Genomic DNA, 17,744 nt, shown 5'->3' on the forward strand with positions numbered 1-17,744 from the left:
TTGTGAAACTTAAACAAATCGCAGTTCAGAGAAACAGTGTGGCAGCATCAACGATTCCATTTTTTAATTCGAACTTTGAGGTTGTGACTTCATTTCAGTCGAGTTCAATTAAAAATCGAAGTTGTGACACCCTTAATATACACTCTTAAAAATAAAGGTGCTAGAAAGTTTCTTTGCAATGGCATAGAAGAACCATTTTTGGTTCCCCAAAGAACCTTTAAACATTACTTCCTTACAGTAACCTTTTTCCACTACAAAAAAACTTCTTTATATCAAGTATTTCATTTTAATTTTGACTTGTTCAAACTGAAGCTTCAACTTTATTTTACTCAGTATTTTATCACGTTTACAGTTTTAGGGGGTTTTACAAGTTCAAGATGATATTCTGTTCAAATTTTCCTTTGACAGTCCATTGTCTTAGTCTTTAACACAGTATTAGAATTTTTTTTTTAAATATGTACCTGCTGCCTAATGTAAAATTACAAAAAAAAAATTATTGTGCCCGTTATTTTGCGGTACAGGTTTTTTACAGATTTTTTTACAGTGTTAATTTAAAATTACAGAAAAAAAATGCATTTTTATAACACGAAAAATTTCTGTAATTTATTGTGCCCATTTTTTTACTGTATTTTCCAGCACCTCAGCTGCCGGAATTTTACTGTTTTTATTCTGATTTTTTTTTTACAGTGTACCCTTACAAAAAGTACTGCTTTGCATCTAAAGAGTTCATATTAGTACCTCAGAGGTACATATTGATACTAAATCTACATATCTGTACCAAGGTACATATTAGGATTTTTTTTAAAGTACCACCCCAGTGATATCTGGAGTCAGAGATGGGGACTCGAGTTTGAGACTCTGACTTAAGTCGCACACACAGTGACTTCAGACTCGACTTGAGACTCGTCCTCAAAGACTTCAGACTCGACTCGGACTCAAGCCGCGCGACTCGTGAACAATGTTTATTTTTAGGAAACGTCTGATGAGCTTCCTGTCATACCCCTCCCTCCGTTACCTACAACTTGCCCACGACGTAACACGTGACGTATCTTCTCCGCACGCGGCCGCGAACATACATGTCGACTGCACCAGCTGCTGTGACATTCATCTGAAGCTTTGGGTAGTGCTGTGACGGATCCGCGGTTCGGCTCGCATGCGATTCGCGGATTAATATGCAATTTAAATAGGGTAAGTTTATCATTAACGTGTTTCAAAGGCTTGCAATTGTTTAAATGGTTAAACAATTTAACCGCAAAAAGGCGCTCAAGTGAGCAGATTTCTGTACACACATGCGGTTAAGTGTGTCCGGTCCAGCTCCAGTCAGGTCCAGAGTTGCGCTACTTTGTGTCATATGTAGTTCATTAACATACATTCGCTGAATAGAGCAATGAAAAACAACGTAACGTTTTTATGTGAAGCGACTGTCTATGCTGCATCTTCTTCCTGAAGCGCTGTTTGGAATTCGCCCTCTGCATGTGTGTGAGCACGCGTTTAAGTGCCCTCAGTAGTGCACATACAGAGAGAAGTGTTTCAAAAGTTAAGCCAACATAATATCTTTCTTTTCTTGACAGGGCACACACACACAAAATGATCTCACAGTTTTCTTTTTCTAATAACATTTTTTTTTGTTTATGTCTTAAGAAACCAGTCTGGGCTTATTTGTTCTTAAAGAGACAGTAACCTCAATTAGCCTACTTAAGTCTGTGTCATTTATGTTAATCAAACAACCCAAGACAAACAGAAAATCACTTCTATTGCTCTAAAAATAATAATAATAATATTTAATTTGTACAATAAAGACAGTGTTATTATCCATTTAATTAAATTTCTGTACCTAATACTAATTTTAGACATTACTTAATGTGCAACTTTGTTCTTTTTTTATAAATGTTTGTAATTTTTTTATTTGTTATTAGAGTTTTATTTGTTACAATGAGACTTGAGACTTGACTTGGACTCGAGCTCAAAGACTTCAGACTTGACTCAGACTCGAGCTCAGAGACTTGTGAGCATCTCTGTCTGGAGTACATATTCCCATTCACGCTGAATTAGATCTTTTCTATAAAGCCAAAGTCCTTGTCCATTTTTAATGATTTTTAGTTTAGCTGTTGTTTTGGAGATATTAGTGAGGGTCAATCAGAGGCCAATCCACAGAAAGCACACAAGCAGTGTCAGGGCTAAAGTGGTGGCTGCAAGCGTAACGTATCAAATATCCATCAGAGTTTATCTGACACTGTCTGTTTCCTTTTCTTTCCTCTTTTTTCATTCTTTATATCCTTCCTTCCTTCCCCCAGCAACACCCGATCTCATCCACCTCTGTTCTTCCATGTCCACCCGACCTTCTTCATTCATTCTAACAAAGAGTGAACATTGTAGTTTGCATGTCTAGTATCAGATGCTTTGATAGGACTCCCTCCTCTGAATGAGTTACTCAGAAAGACGTTCTCTAGAGAGCTCATCGATGTAATCAAACCATTAGCAAACTTTTACATGTTAATGGACTTTCTAAACATTGACCGATCAATTACTTTAAATGAACCCCTTTTATTGGACATTTTAATGAAGCAATACGTTACTTAATATGGTCAGACTTTAAAGAATATGAATAGCTGTTTGCTTATGCTTCCAGTGGCATCTGCTTAAACCATGTCGTTTGTTTTTTTTCGAACCTCTGAACCCAGCGTTCAGGCAGGTGATCTGGATCAGCCTGTGTACTGAGGCATCAGATCAGTAGTTTACAATCCGTGGATGTTTCAGAAGTGAAGAGTCAGGGTTGATGGTTGTTTGGAAGTGCTACCTGCTTCACAGATGCTCATCAAAGCTGAGGTAACCTTTAGGGAGCAGATCAACTGAACTCAGCTATTATGCTCTAGTAGGTACAAATGTGCTGGAAATCCTCTTTCTGTGTGTGTACACGTTAGGCAATATTTTTAAAAATTCACAAAGTAGTATGAAAAGTGCCCAAAACCAACATATTAGCTTATCCACATTGTAAAAAATGACTTTCTTTCGTAGTATTTTTGTCTCGTTTTCAGTATAAATATCTAAAAAATTTTAAATCAAGATGTATTATTTTGAAGAGCAAAATGACCTAAGAAAATAAGTCTAGTTTTTAGACAAAAAATATACAATTTAAGTGAATTTGTGCTTAAAACAAGCTAAATTATCTGCCAATGGTGAGAACATTTTGCTTAAACTAAGTGTTTAAGAAAAAAAAACTTATTTTTAGATTTTTTTCTCACCCTATTGGTTGCTTGGTTTAAGCACAAATTCACTTAAATTTTATATTTTTTGGTTATAAACTAGACTTATTTTCTTAGGTCATTTTGCTCATCAAGAAAAAGCATCTTAATTTAAAAAATTTTAGATATTTATACTGAAAAAAAGACAAAAATACTAAGTAAGAAAGTCATTTTTGCAGTGTAAGTGTTTAAGAGAAAAGAAAACTTATTTCAAGATTATTTTCTCACCCCATTGGCAGATATTTTTGCTTGTTTAAAGCACAAATTCACTTAAATTTTATATTTTTTGTTTATAACCTAGACTTATTTTCTTAGGTCATTTTGTTCATCAAGAAAAAGCATCTTAATTTAAAAATGTTTAGATATTTCTACTGAAAAAAATACAAAAATACTAAGTAAGAAAGTCATTTTTGCAGTGTAAGTGTTTAAGAGAAAAGAAAACTTATTTCAAGATTATTTTCTCACCCCATTGGCAGATATTTTTGCTTGTTTTAAGCACAAATTCACTTAAATTTTATATTTTTGGTCTAAAAACTGGACATATTTTTTTAGGTCATTTTAGATATTTGTACTGAAAATAAGACAAAAATACTAAGTAAGAAAGTCATTTTTTGCAGTGCATAAAACCTATAAAGCCTATTAGCCTATGAATCAAATACACTGTAAAAAGTGAGAGTTGGTTTAACTTAAAATATTACTTTAATTGGTAACACAAAACATGATTTTTTTTACTTAAATTTGACTTAAGTGACTTTTATTTCTCACTTTAATTGAAAAACTTAATTTGAAAAGGATCAGACTTTCTAAATGTTATCAACTGAAGTAATTCTTAAAAGTTTCTCACCTTAAATTTTTCACTGAAAGTGAGAAAGTGTTACCAATTGAAGAAATGTATTAAGTAAATCTAGCTTTTCCTTTTCACAGAGTATGAAAGCATAGCATGAATTAAAAAAATAAACAAAATATAAGCAATGGCTCAAAACTAAAGGCTTACTGCTAAAAGCTTCTCAGTGCTTGTCTCAGATTGACTGTACCATATTCCTGATTATACGCCTACATACCAGAGAAACAAATAAATGGACATGAAATATTGATTTGAGTGATGTTATTTGATTATGTGAGCGAAGAGAGAGAACTCAATAAGAAACACTGTAACTAGCACAGTGAAATTGTGACCCTGCCTGTGATTACCCAGATAAAGTCATTTTTTGTGATTTATTGTTTTCTACATAAAATCATCCTACATAATCTAAGAACATTCTGTAACTATACTTTGATATGTTTACTATTGAGCATAAGCCCATGTCAACGAATGAAATCAATGATTTAAAATCAAACTTTGATGCTTCTCATCATTACATTACAAGGCTTCAGCCTGGATTTCACAGACAGGGTCACAATTGGTTGTCAGGAACAACAATTTAGTCATCATTATCCAAAAACCAATTACAATAAAGTTTACCAGAGTTAATCAATGACAATTTAAAAAGTTTCAAAATATGTGTTTGTCGCTTTATGTAAACTTATGTGCATCACATGTGATGTCAAAATACGAACCTTCTGCAGACGCTTCATAAGGGTTTATGATAAAAGAGATGCTCGCATTTGCCAGATACTCGCATAATCTCATGTGTAATCAGAGTTTACTGTTAAGGGAGTATCTTGCAAGTATTGCGTGAATGTGAGCGTCTCTTTTTTCACAAATCCTTTTGCCAAGTATGCAGCAGGCACATATTTTGACAAAACACGTGATGCACATGGTTCACATGACGCAAGGGACACATATTTTAAATTCGCGCCTCTCGGAAGAGAAGTCACCGGCCGCCACTGGTCTCAAATATTTCATATACACTTTCAGAAAAAAGATACAATTAGCTCTCACTGGGGTGATATCTTTTTAAAAAGTACAACTTTGTTCCCAAAAGCTCCATATTAATACCTCAAAGGTACATATCTGTACCTAAATTGTACATACCAGGAGTACCCTCACAGTGATAGCTTGTGTACCTTTATGAAATTGTCACTAAGGATGGCATGCAGTTATCGTAAATACAGATAAGGTAAATTGTGATACAATTATTTTTTTATATTATTTTGAAAATCTTATCTAATAAAGTAATTTGGTAAAGTAGAGATGTGTCACTGTCTGTGAAATCCAGGCTGAAGTCTCAAAATCTAATAATCCAATAATGAGATTAGGAGCACAGAAGTTCAGTTTCAGTCATTGATTTCACATTGATTTCAATCTTTGACATGACCATACTCAGTCCATTTTAAAGATATCAAAGTTATATTTTCTTTACATTATTTACATAGAAAACAGTAAATAAAAAAAAAAAGACTTGAGCTTGGTTTTCACAATGGTCACAAATGCTGTATTTATTTATTAAGGCCTCTGGGAGTGACAAGTAAACATTAAAAACATCACATGTTTTGTGTGCAAGTGCACTGCAAAAATTACTTTCTTACATAGTATTTTTGTCTTGTTTTTAGTACAAATATAAAAAAATTCTTAAATCAAAATGTAATTACTTGATGAGCAAAATGACCTAAAAAAATTAAGTCTAGTTTTTAGACAAAGATATAAAATTTAAGTGAACTAAAACAAGCAAGAAAATCTGCCAAAGGGGTGAGACATTTTTTTCTTAAATTAAATGTTAAGTAAAAGAAGTGTAAGAAAAAGTGAACTTATTTCAAGATTTGTTCTCACCCCATTGGTAGATATTTTTGCTTGTTTTAAAGGTGCAGTGTGTAATTTTTAGAAGGATCTCTTGACAGAAATGCAAAATGATATACAAACTATATTATCAGGGGTGTATAAAGACCTTTCATAATGAACCGGCATGTGTTTATTACCTTAGAACGAGACCTTTGTATCTACATACACCGAGGGTCCCCTTACATTTTGTGCTGTAATTTTGCTACAGAAGCCCTTAACGGACAATTTTTTTTACTAAGTTGTCTTTGACAATGACATGTTTGTCTGGTGGCGGCTACCGTAGCTTCTCTATGTGTTTCAAAAGCGAGGGGTGAGCAGTGGACTAAGCCATTGGTTGCAATTCGTGACCTCACCACTAGATGCTGCTAAAATTTACACACTGCACCTTTAAAGGCAGCGTATCTGATTTTGAAAAATGCTAGTGGTAGCCCACTGAAATCACGATCCTACCCAAATGGCCATCCAAAGGCACGCCTCCTCCAAAACACATGAACACGCACAGACCAGACGTCCGCGGTCCACATCTCATGTCTCATTCACCAGTGAGAAAACTTTGCAGTACAAAGAGAATAACATTACCAAAATAACCAACGTAAACAACTGGTTTACATCAGAATTAGTTAAAACACGTTTTCGTATCGTTGCGCTAATATGTAAAGGAACATAAACTTCATAAGCAACACAATCATCTTTCATCAAAAAATGATAATCTGAATCCATTTAAATACAATCATATCACATACCTACCTTACCGAAATAAACATTCAAACGACACTTTCAGACCCTTTGCCTCCTGCAGTTGTTTCCATCTCATGGTAAAGCAGTAAACTTTTTAATGTTAATTTGGGTTTTTGCTCTTTGCTGATCCAGACGTTTTTTGTTGTTGTTCTTTCAAACATTTCTTTTGTTTTGTGGCTCCTGTGCAGGTTGTCAATTCAGCAGGAAAGTTTGCCATTCTCCCTTTGTTTACAGACGGGAGGTGAGTGCACGTGAACGTGCTAATGATGTATGTTGTCTGCGAATTGGCATATGCAAAACACATTCACAGATGAATTATTGCGTTCGGTCCGAGTTCAATGATTTGTTGAAAAGTTTGGGTCCTACACCTTTCACAGATGACATATATTTATAAAAATACATTTAAACAACTTAGCACAGTGATTGCTATCAGGATGTGAGGGGACTTTTAACCAGTATAACTAAAAATGTTTCAGGATCAAATCAGATAGCCCGCCTTTAAGCAGAAACTCACTTAAATTTGATATTTTTCTCTAAAAACTAGACTTATTTTTTAGGTAATTTTATTCATCAAGAAAATACATCTTGATATGTTCTACTAGTGTATTAGGTTTACTGACTGTATACCCCTGTGCCCCAGGTGTGTAATAGTCTGCAATAAAGAACACAATTTAACAAAATCACAGAATCACGGGAGCAGAAGAGGAGAATTATACTATAAACAAAACCAGCTGGCAAAAGCAAGACACAAAAGCTTGTGGCTGAACTAACTGGTGTAAAACAGCATACAGTACCTGCTTTTATAAGCATGGGGCACAAATACATGATGGATCCACACAGTTGTCCCCTTTATGTGAGGGAGAGAGATCAGTCCACTGACTTCAAAGGTTTTTTACTTTGTTCCCTTATGATGCCTGGGTTACAGTGACATAAACACATGGCATTTTACAGTACAGTGCATGTTAGTCATGGCCAGAACCGAGTTTTGAAGTTATCATGCTCTTTTGTTTTATATGCACATATGCTTATCTGTTTTCATTCAGACCCAAATACGTGTAAATAATTTTCATCTGAATTATAACAGAAAGCAGGACACACTGTAATGAGAGGAACTGTACAGATGTTTATTTTTTTCTGTTTCTCCCCTAGAGAGAATTTTTTCCCTTTGTATGATAAACATCCTAACATCAGCACTTTTCAAAATCACAAATCCAAAGAAGTATTATTCCTGAATCATTCAACCTGTTATTAAGTCGACACACAAATCTTTCTCATGTTAAAATCAATAAGTGGTGCTCAACGTGCTAAGATTTAATCGAAACCGTTCTGGCAGGATTACAGAAGATCTGTCATGATCCACCCTTCATGCGAAGTCGCTCAGTGAAAACTCAGTGAAGTCTACGCCATCGTACGACCTCTAACCCATAATTGCTTCCTGACCTTTATCCTTACAGCCTCACTTTGACCTTTCACGTCCTGTTCTGGTTCTTCAGGGGTTGTCCAGTTGGGCACCAATAGGAACCAGACATGTTAAAATAACTCCCAGTAATCAGGAGGGTTTGCTGGAGGTGAAAAGATGTATGGGCGGTGAGGTGCATAGTGGATGGAGCGGGTGAGATGGGAACATGCAGGTGGTTTATTTAAAGTATAGGAGAGAAAGTCTATGTCTTCAAGACCACACCAGCAGGTTTAAGGGGCACGTATGAGACAGGAGACGGCAGTACTTTCACTCGTTCTCACATTATTTCTGTAGTTATAAAGGGAGCTGGGCCTTTGAGGAGTTCCTCCCCTGTGGGTTGTGGCATAGAAGAGCAGACAGGAAGCTAAGAATGGATGACTCTTTTTGCCAGGGGTCTAAATCATCCCTCGTTCTCTTTCTCTCTCTCCACCTGGAAAAACAGTGGTGAGAGAAATGTGATCTTGAGGGAGGGGTGGGGTGTGTGCGGGGGGAGTAGTTGTCTGAGCTGCTTTACGGCGTTACACTAATGGAGATGGATGTGGGCTGGAATGGTTTTCACTTCTCCGCTGGATGGAGGGAAGGAGAGACTGTGAGAGAGTCTATTTCATTTGTTTCTTGCCGAGCGGTATATATTTTCTGATGACCCAACAGTGATAATTATAGGAAACTGCTGAGAGCTGACAAGTGATTGCGAGTGAAATTTGATTCTTAAATTTACCATTAAGAATCCCACGTGTAGAGTCCTTCAGTAATCACAACTATTAGACATTATGTTGAAGTCATTTTGGAGGGGATTTCGTTTTTTTTTTAAAGTGACGTCCCATTTATTGGACTTCTTATGTGTATGTGATATCGTTTCCTGTTATTTGGATATTACATCTCTTAATTGTAATGAGGATGAGTATGGGGCCCTCGCTGCACGTCTTTAAAGTCATAATAACATAAATACAGGCAGAAGCGAGAAACACAAAGCTTAGCTTCTCTTTCAGACTTATCTTGTACTCTGTCAAAAGCATTGCGGTTCGGTGTCAATCGTAAGTCTTATGTGACCTCATCATAATGAGCCCATAATGGTGTAATGCGGCTCACAATCACTGCGTCTCGTTTCAAACCCACCTGGCGCTTAATAACAAATGACACAGCAAATCAGTCAACTGTTCTGTGAAAATGACTTCAGCTGTGAGTCATCGGTAGATGCGAGCCGTGTTCAATCTTAAATACAATTGGGGTCTAATCAAAAGCTTTAGCCTGTTATATTTTTACACAGCCAGTGACAGAGCCAAATGAAATGGTACCTATATGAGATCTAATGCAATCATACGTCCCTCTCGTGTCTTTGACCTATCTCAGACTTTTTGCTTGTAGTACATAATTATATAAGTTTAGGGTAGGGATATTTAAACTTAGAGGACCTTGGGCACAATTATATTAATGGCCCTCATTCCTCCAGGCCAAATGAGTAGATTATACCATAGAAGAAATGATCAAATACATATGACAGTGTAAAAAATATGGATTATGGGTTATTACAACAGCCATAAAATTATATCCAAAACTACAATTAGGTGGATACCAGGTCTCTAAGCCTGCCTAAACAAGTTAGAAGCTGAACAAATGAATTTTTTTAAATGCATATATGAAATACTGTTGTATACATAGAGTTTATTAGTAAATTGTAGTTTACTATAGTAATTATTAATTACACTTTATTAATATGATGCTATGTAGTATTAACTATAGTGAATTGATATACTATTGTAACTACTGTGGTATATTTTAATATTTACTATATTAAGCTGTGGTAAATTGCAGTATACTATAGTACATTATACCAATTACTACATATTCTGGAGTATCATCTATAGTAAATTAATAAACTTGTAAATGATCTGGTATATTTTAATATTTACTATAGCAAGCTGTGGTAAATTGCACTTTTAATCTTTGTACAGCTCTTCTTAAATGTGTTAGCATTTAGCCTAGACCCATTCATTCCTATGGCTTTAAACGGATAGATTTAGAAGCCACCAAACACTTCCATGTTTTCCCTATTTAAAGACTGTTACATGAGCAGTTACACGAGTAAGTATGGTGGGACAAAATAAAACTTTTGTTTTGAGCCATAGGAATGAATGGGGCTAGGCTAAATGCGAACACATTCACAAGGCGCTATACAAAGATTAAAAGTGCACACATTGATATAGTACGGAGCCCCTAAGGGGACAAAAATTAAATAAAGTTTAGTTTCATGTGCTCATGTGAAACTTTCATGTGCTCACGCGAAACTTTCATGTGCTCACGCGAAACCTTCATGTGCAGAATTTTTTTTAAAGTTTATTTTCGCATACTCAAAGCGAAAGTTTCACACGAGCACGCGATAGTTTCACGCGAGCACCTGAAACTAAACTTCAAAAAAAATTCTGCACATGAAGGTTTTGCGTGAGCACATGAAACTAAACTTTAGATTTTTTTACTCCAATGTCACCTTAGGTGCTCGGTAATACGGGTATGTATCCATTCATCTAAGTTCAGGTAAGAACATAGTAAAATATTGGTGGTGTTTTCCTTTAAAGTTGAGTAAATTAGGCTACAGTATTTTTTCGTGTGAGCAGAGACATACTAATACACATACTAATTAAAATGTACTTTAAATGCACTGTAAATTGCTTTGCAAAAATGCAATTGATTAACAAATTGGATAATAACTTTGTCTCATTTGCTTTTTTGAATTAGAAAATAACTAGAAAAAAATAAGACTGTGAATTAAATAAGAAATTACCGTGATTTGGCTTTGTTGTTAAAATAGCATTATGTATTTACAATAAAACTTGAAAAAATAATGTACGTCACAAACTCTCATAAGAAGTTTGGACAAAAGCGATTAAATGTGTAGTTATATGCTGCCATCGTGTGGCAAAAAGTGGCTCACTTTTGGTTTCTGTAATTCCTCCTTCAGTTGATAGGGGGCGCTTGATGTTTATATTTACGGCAGCTCCGCCTAAAGGAAACGAGGAAGTGAATTAAAGCACAGTGCATAGTGACGCAGCGAGCTACACTGGCAGGCAGACATGGGTGTGCAAATAAAAGTTGAATACTGGTAAGTTCTTTCAAGCTAGATGTCTTTATAAATTGTCCACAATGTTGTGTATTTGTAAAGCAATTTTCATGTGGTAAAAATGTATCTGTGACTGTGATCGACCCGGTATACCAGCTCAAGCATGATTGCTAAGTACTATGCTACCTACCTATGTCATCACAACATGTTTAGCTCCTTTGTCTATAGATAGATGAGTAGATAGCTATAGTGAAAGACTGTATTATATATTTAACAATTGACTTAATTTGATGGGAAAGTACTTTAAGGATCTAGTTTAAATCTTAAATGTTTTGCTCTTTTCCTTGATTTTTGTAATTGTGGGATTTATCTGTAACAAGTGTACTGTGATTGTTAAGGATTCATTAATGTCGATCTTGGGTATTAACTAGTGTCAGAAAGTTTTGTTACACTGCCTTATACACTGCATTAGCTGATGATTGTTATCTCTAGTGATAATGATCACACTTTGCAAACGTTTTGCATACTTCACATGTATAACATTTTTACTTTCTTAAAGGAATAGTTTACTCTCATATTCAATGCCATCCCAGACGTATATGATTTACTTTCTTTAGCTGAACACAAACAGTTTTATATAAAAATTCTCTACATTTTAATATTTTTATAAGGTACCTTAAAAGCTCCAAAAACACACAGATATGCGGAGACTGTGGTGTCATTATTGTTAACTTATGCCTTCTCTTGCTACAGTGGTGGATGAGGGTACGAGCCCCGCTATCAGGAGCTCAGGCGGGTTGTCACTGCTGAGTTCACTGATGCGGACGTGACGGGCTTCGTAGGCCGACAGGGTACATTTCAAATGCAAAATATACATATCAAATGCAAATACATATGAGGAAAGGCTGCCTATAGCAAAATACAGTAATATATGCCTTTCTCTTTCAGGGAGCTTTGAGATTGAGATCAATGGACAACTGATCTTCTCAAAGTTAGAAACCAGTGGATTCCCCTATGAGGATGATGTGAGTAAACTTCTTAGTTGCTACCTCCCTGTTGCGTACTATCACAGTGTATTGATTGTTCATGTATGCATCTCTTATTTTTCTCATCTTCAAGATAATGGCTGCTATCCAAAGAGCATGTGATGGCCAGCCATTGGAGAAGATCACCAAGAGTCAGCCTCCTTGTGTCATCCTGTAATGTGTATGCTCTTTCTGTTTGGCTCCCGTAACTATATCAGCACCTTAGGACAAGTTAGGGAAGGTCTAAGATGTAAGACTTTGGAAGGTCTGGTGCGGGATCCCTAAATGATCCCTCCTCTTCACTCCTCCTGCCTGGTTGTTGGACGTAAATGATTATTGTAACTATAAAGTCAGTAGTTATCGTATGAGGCCTGCAGTCCATGCAGTCTTTAAGCAGTAGGAGATAGATGAGGGACTTTGAGGATGGAGCCAATGAAAGGGTTATTATTTTTATAAAGCCACATTGCCTACGGAAGTTACTGTTTTTCTGCTTGTTGTTTATTGCTTTTTGTTTTGGGATTGAAAATAAAGAGTACAATTCAAAATATGTATGTAATGCCCCCAGTATACTAAAACAATGATTGGAAGAAGGGAATGAATCAAAACTAAATTATCATTAAATTAATATCATTAAATAATATTACATTTGGGGTGCAAACGTTTTTTAAGTGTCACTTACTGTAGGTTTCCCCTCCCTGTTATGCTAACATAAATTTCTTAGGTGATTGTAACTTCTAGGCATTTTATTGGTTGGGTAAACTAACCAAATAACTTGTTTAAGCATGTTTTTATCATACAGTCACTGCCCTAGGGTTAGCGTGTTTTTGTTGCTATATGAAATCTTTTTAAAGACTTTTATTATGACACATTAGACATATACAGATAATGAAATCTGTGTTTTAATTTAAGTTGATGGTAGTTGTAAAAAGCAACTACATTTATCAAAGTTTTTAAGTTTGGTATGTCTGTTATTATACAATCTCTCACAAAGATTTGAAATGATTAAAAGGCATTATCATAGACTTTAGGTAATAATGATTTTATTTAAAAAATATTCGATGTTAGTGTTGTTAAATGCAGTGAAATGTGAATTTCTGTTAGCTGCTAATGATGGAGGGCATAGCGCTATTTAGCTTCCTATTGGATGAACATAATTGTTTAAGTTATTTACTTTTTTAACTTGAGTTTAAATAAAATACATGGACTTTATTCTGTTTTTTTCCTGACTTCAGAAATGTTTGAAAGTATGGTTTGATGGTTGTAAAAATAGATTAACATGGAAAAACTACAGTTTCACTACATTGTTTGGATATAGTTATGTTTTCTAGTGTCTCATATTGGTACACACACCCACACACACACACATATACATATATATATATTGTGTATTTTATGGAAACACCTATTAAACATTCACAATGCTGGAGGAAAATGTAAGTGAACACTGGGATTGAAGTATAGGTCTCTGTGGAACAAAAAACGGACGTTTCGTGATTTTGGGGCGTTTTCAAACTGGGATTAAGGGTTTTAACAATCTAATCAAAAAAGAAAGGAAGCCCTGAAAAGCCATATATGATTATTTTTTAACACCTATTTCAGTTTAAAAACAACCCCCAAAATTGGTAAACGCCTCTTTTTGTTCTGCAGAGACCTCCCTCTCCTTGGATTTAAAAGCTTGTTGAAGTCGGGCCAAGTACCAAAACACACTTGTCGGTACTAACCGGCACCGTTTCCTGGGTTGCGTATGTGTGGGGTCTATCAAAAGAAGGTCCATATTCAATTGGGGTAGGGGCATTTCTGTTCAGGTGATTTCAAATATCAACATTGGCTTTCAGAGATCATGCACCCCGCCTTTAAGCAAGCTCTTTCAGTAGTTCTGAATCAGACCTGCACATCAGTCAGAAGGAATTTTCGCCCATTCCCCTTCACAAAACCACTCGAACAAGTCTGAGGTCCACAACATCTCTGTGAGTTTAAGGTCTGGGCTTTGGCTAGGCCACTCCAAATAGTGCATTTTGTTTTTCTTAAGCCAGTCTGTGCTGGATTTACTTTAATGCTTAAGTCCTGCTGCATCAACAACTGGCAGACAGCCACCCTGACATTATATCCAGTAGGATATTTTGTTTAACTTGGAAATTCATTTTCCCCTCACTTATGGCAAGTGGTCCATTATCACATATTAGGGCGGTTTCCTGTACAGGGATTAGACTAGTCCTAGACTAAAATAAATGTAAGGGCTGTCCAAACTGAAAACAACTTGCACTGATAATCTTAAAATACATCAGTGCCATTTGATTTGCCTCAAAATGCACACAAATAATGTTTTAGGAAGGCATGTTTGTTAAAACTAGTTATATTTCCTAATTAAACTGAAGCTATAGTCCTGTCCGGGAAACCACCCCATTTTATGAACTGGTAAATGCAAAATGTAAACGCTTACCATAAATATAAAGCCTTACTTTATATTGACCACCATTTCCTTAATAACGTAATTAAAGCAGACGTTGTTATGTACTTTGATGTAATTATGTAAGATATCATATTTATTTACATTATTTCTTTGACATTTCTAGTCCCTTTGAATGATAAATGCCTCCGTTTAAATGTCATTGGATATCTACAGGTAAACAATGCAGTGTCATTGTTGGTGTGGGTGTTGTAGGTGAAGGGTGCAGCTCACCTGACACCGATGATGTCCTAGGTGGTTAAGTTGTTTATGAGTAGTTTTGAGTCGCAGCGTGCAACCAGGTAACCATTTAACAAACGCAGCTTAAGATCTGTACACGCGAGTCATGGTGGTGGAGATAAAAGTAGAGTACTGGTAAGATCTTTAATTATCAAGTCTATGTGGTTTTAACAAGGATGTGTTTTAGACGACACGAAAAAATACTTTAGCATACATTAGTATTTACTTCAGTCAATTGGAGGCTAAATAGGCTACTTTATTATGTAACAGTAATATTACACTGTGTTAATGTAAACTCTAGCCTATTCTATAGTATTAAGTAAATTGATTAACTGTATTAAATAAGCTGATACCTACTTTAAAATTTACTATGGCAAGGGTCAATTTTACTATAGTAAATATGAAAGTATAGCCTACACAGTAAATGTGGGATGTTATAAAATCTATTATTATAATGTTTATTTATACTGCTGTTTTAATTTCGAAAGTTGCTTTTAATAAAATTATGGGTGCGTCACAAAATCTAGTAAGCTGGCAACATAATGCATATCAGGCCAACATGCTAAAAATGCAGAAAACTATATGATTTGAAACTCACCGTATAGGCTATAAATGGTGTATCTATGATCATATGATAAGGTGGAGAAACCGGAGAAACCACTTGTGTATCATCACAATAGAAATGACTATGAATCAGTTGTTTAAAACTAAAATTGTGTTGTAACCCACCAGCGGCGCATGAGGCTACGCACCCCGCTTCCAGGAAATGAAGCGAAAAATCAACGCCAAGTTTCCTGATGCGGTGGTGTCTGGCTCTGTGGGAAGAAGAGGTGAAATACATCGTGTCATTCAGACCTTTTATTTTTGCTCGTAATTTACTCCAACACATCTGCTATGCTTGATTTACTAATGCAATGTTGATTTATACAAATGTACGAGTAGGGCATACTATAAAATTCCTAGATATTGTAATGTTTTTGAACCTTAGGCTAGTAAAGTGCACTATATTATTAGTTATCAATTTACTGTGTTTAATACAAGAGAATTCTCTATTACATTTACAAAGTTAAGTAATTACAATATAGCCCTTTAGTGCATTCCAAACTACAGTATTTTTCCTGTTGGTACTTATTAACAAAAAACCTTTCTTATTCTTTTTCCTAAAGGGAGTTATGAGGTGGTAATGAATGATCATCTGGTCTTTTCAAAGTTAGAAACGGGTGGTTTTCCTTATGAAGAAGATGTAAGTATTAATATACAGGCCCAAACTATTTTGTTTTTGTTTGTTTGGTGGTGATGTGTGGCCGCTTATTTTGTAAGTTATTCTCATGTCTCATTATGATAATCAATGTGTTGGGAGGGGCTAGGCGGGAAGGATATGTGGTTGATGGGTAGTCATATTCAATGGTTAAGCATGGCAGAAGTTAGCTGACTATCTGAAATTAGCAAGTGACTTTCGAAACAAGTTAGCTTGTTCCTGTCCATTTAAATAATAAGGGTTTGAAATTACAATCAGAATTAATTTTCATCATAGCTTCCATATTATTTTCATTCATTTTCATGGCTTGATCCCTGTAGATCATGGAGGCCATCAATGAAGCTGTAGATGGCAAGCCTGAGAAGATTACCAGAAAACGTAAAGAGTGCATCATCATGTAATGCCTGGACCTTAGATCACCATAGTCATCTCATCTGAGATGAGGTCTGACCTCTGATTTGTTTTGAAGAGCTTCAGCTGTCTTCTTTTGCATTCTACTTCACACTGAGTTTGTTGGACGTAAATGATTGCCATAGCTCAAAATTCACGTTATGGTATGAGACTAAAGTCCAGAAAACTCTTAAGCTGAGATAGAGCAATAAAGTAGACAGTGAAGAGAATAAACTATTATTTTATCCTAGCAGAATATTTATTCTCCTTTTTCATAAGATCAAGCACATAGTCTTATTCTTATAGGCCTATAGGTCATGCAGCTTGAAGTTAACGCCATTGTTTTAATAGAATATCAAAACTTATTAAAAAAAAAAAGTTATTTAAATTAATATTATTAACAATATGTGACCCTGGACCACAAACCAGTCATAAGGGTCAATAATTTAAAAATGTAGATCTATCTGTATAAGCTTGCTTGAATAAATAAGCTTCCCATTAATATGGTTTGGACATATTTGGCCAACATTGAAAATCTGGAATATAGGGCTGCAAAAAAAATCTAAATATTGAAACATTGTCTTTCTCAAAAATTTGTCCAAATTAAGTCATCAGCATCACATATTATGAATGATAAATCATTTTTGATTGTTAGGAAATTTACAAAATATCTTCATGGAACATGATCTGTACTTAATATGCTAATGATTTTTATATTTTGAGTCATACAATATATTGGCTATTACTAAAAATATACTCGTGCTACTTATGACATGGTTTTGTGGTCCAGGGTCATATATTATTAAAATTATTTCTATATGAAAATAAATGTAGTAAAACGCTTAATTGATTCACTGAAATTAATTTGTTAATTTAATATTGAATATAATAAAATATTGGCTAATTATTTTAGATGCCCTTCCTGTGATCTGTGTAGAACAAAAATAAATGTTATATAATAAAATATTTAGTTACTGAAAATTTCTTTTTTATATTTTTATGGGTTATTAAAGGTTGATGGTTGTTTATTTTGTCTCCTACATTGAACAGGTGTTAAATGTCTGTAGACATCATAGCAAATGTACAAAAACATTTGCGCAAAACATAATGAAATATGGTTATATTAGGGTTTATTATAAGTTTGTTAAACTATCTAGTGGCTTAAACTCTCA

General features: G+C 35.0%; 2 protein-coding genes across 2 annotated transcripts; both read left to right on the forward strand.

Moving 5' to 3' along the window:
- The first annotated feature begins 11,114 nt into the window (after window positions 1–11,114).
- selenow2a (selenoprotein W, 2a) lies at window positions 11,115–12,973 on the forward strand. The gene is made up of 4 exons (XM_065252681.2): window positions 11,115–11,255; window positions 11,967–12,064; window positions 12,162–12,238; window positions 12,333–12,973. The coding sequence occupies exons 1-4, from the start codon at window positions 11,227–11,229 to the stop codon at window positions 12,414–12,416; spliced, it is 288 nt and encodes a 95-aa protein (XP_065108753.1). The 5' UTR covers window positions 11,115–11,226; the 3' UTR covers window positions 12,417–12,973.
- Window positions 12,974–14,882: 1,909 nt separating this feature from the next.
- On the forward strand, window positions 14,883–17,536 carry LOC135768305 (migration and invasion enhancer 1). The gene is made up of 4 exons (XM_073814146.1): window positions 14,883–15,059; window positions 15,657–15,754; window positions 16,091–16,167; window positions 16,503–17,536. Exons 1-4 carry the CDS (start codon window positions 15,031–15,033, stop codon window positions 16,581–16,583), a joined length of 285 nt encoding a protein of 94 aa, XP_073670247.1. The 5' UTR covers window positions 14,883–15,030; the 3' UTR covers window positions 16,584–17,536.
- The last annotated feature ends 208 nt before the right edge of the window (window positions 17,537–17,744 follow it).

Source organism: Paramisgurnus dabryanus, chromosome 3 (genome assembly GCF_030506205.2).
Source record: "Paramisgurnus dabryanus chromosome 3, PD_genome_1.1, whole genome shotgun sequence".
Lineage (NCBI taxonomy): Eukaryota > Metazoa > Chordata > Actinopteri > Cypriniformes > Cobitidae > Paramisgurnus > Paramisgurnus dabryanus.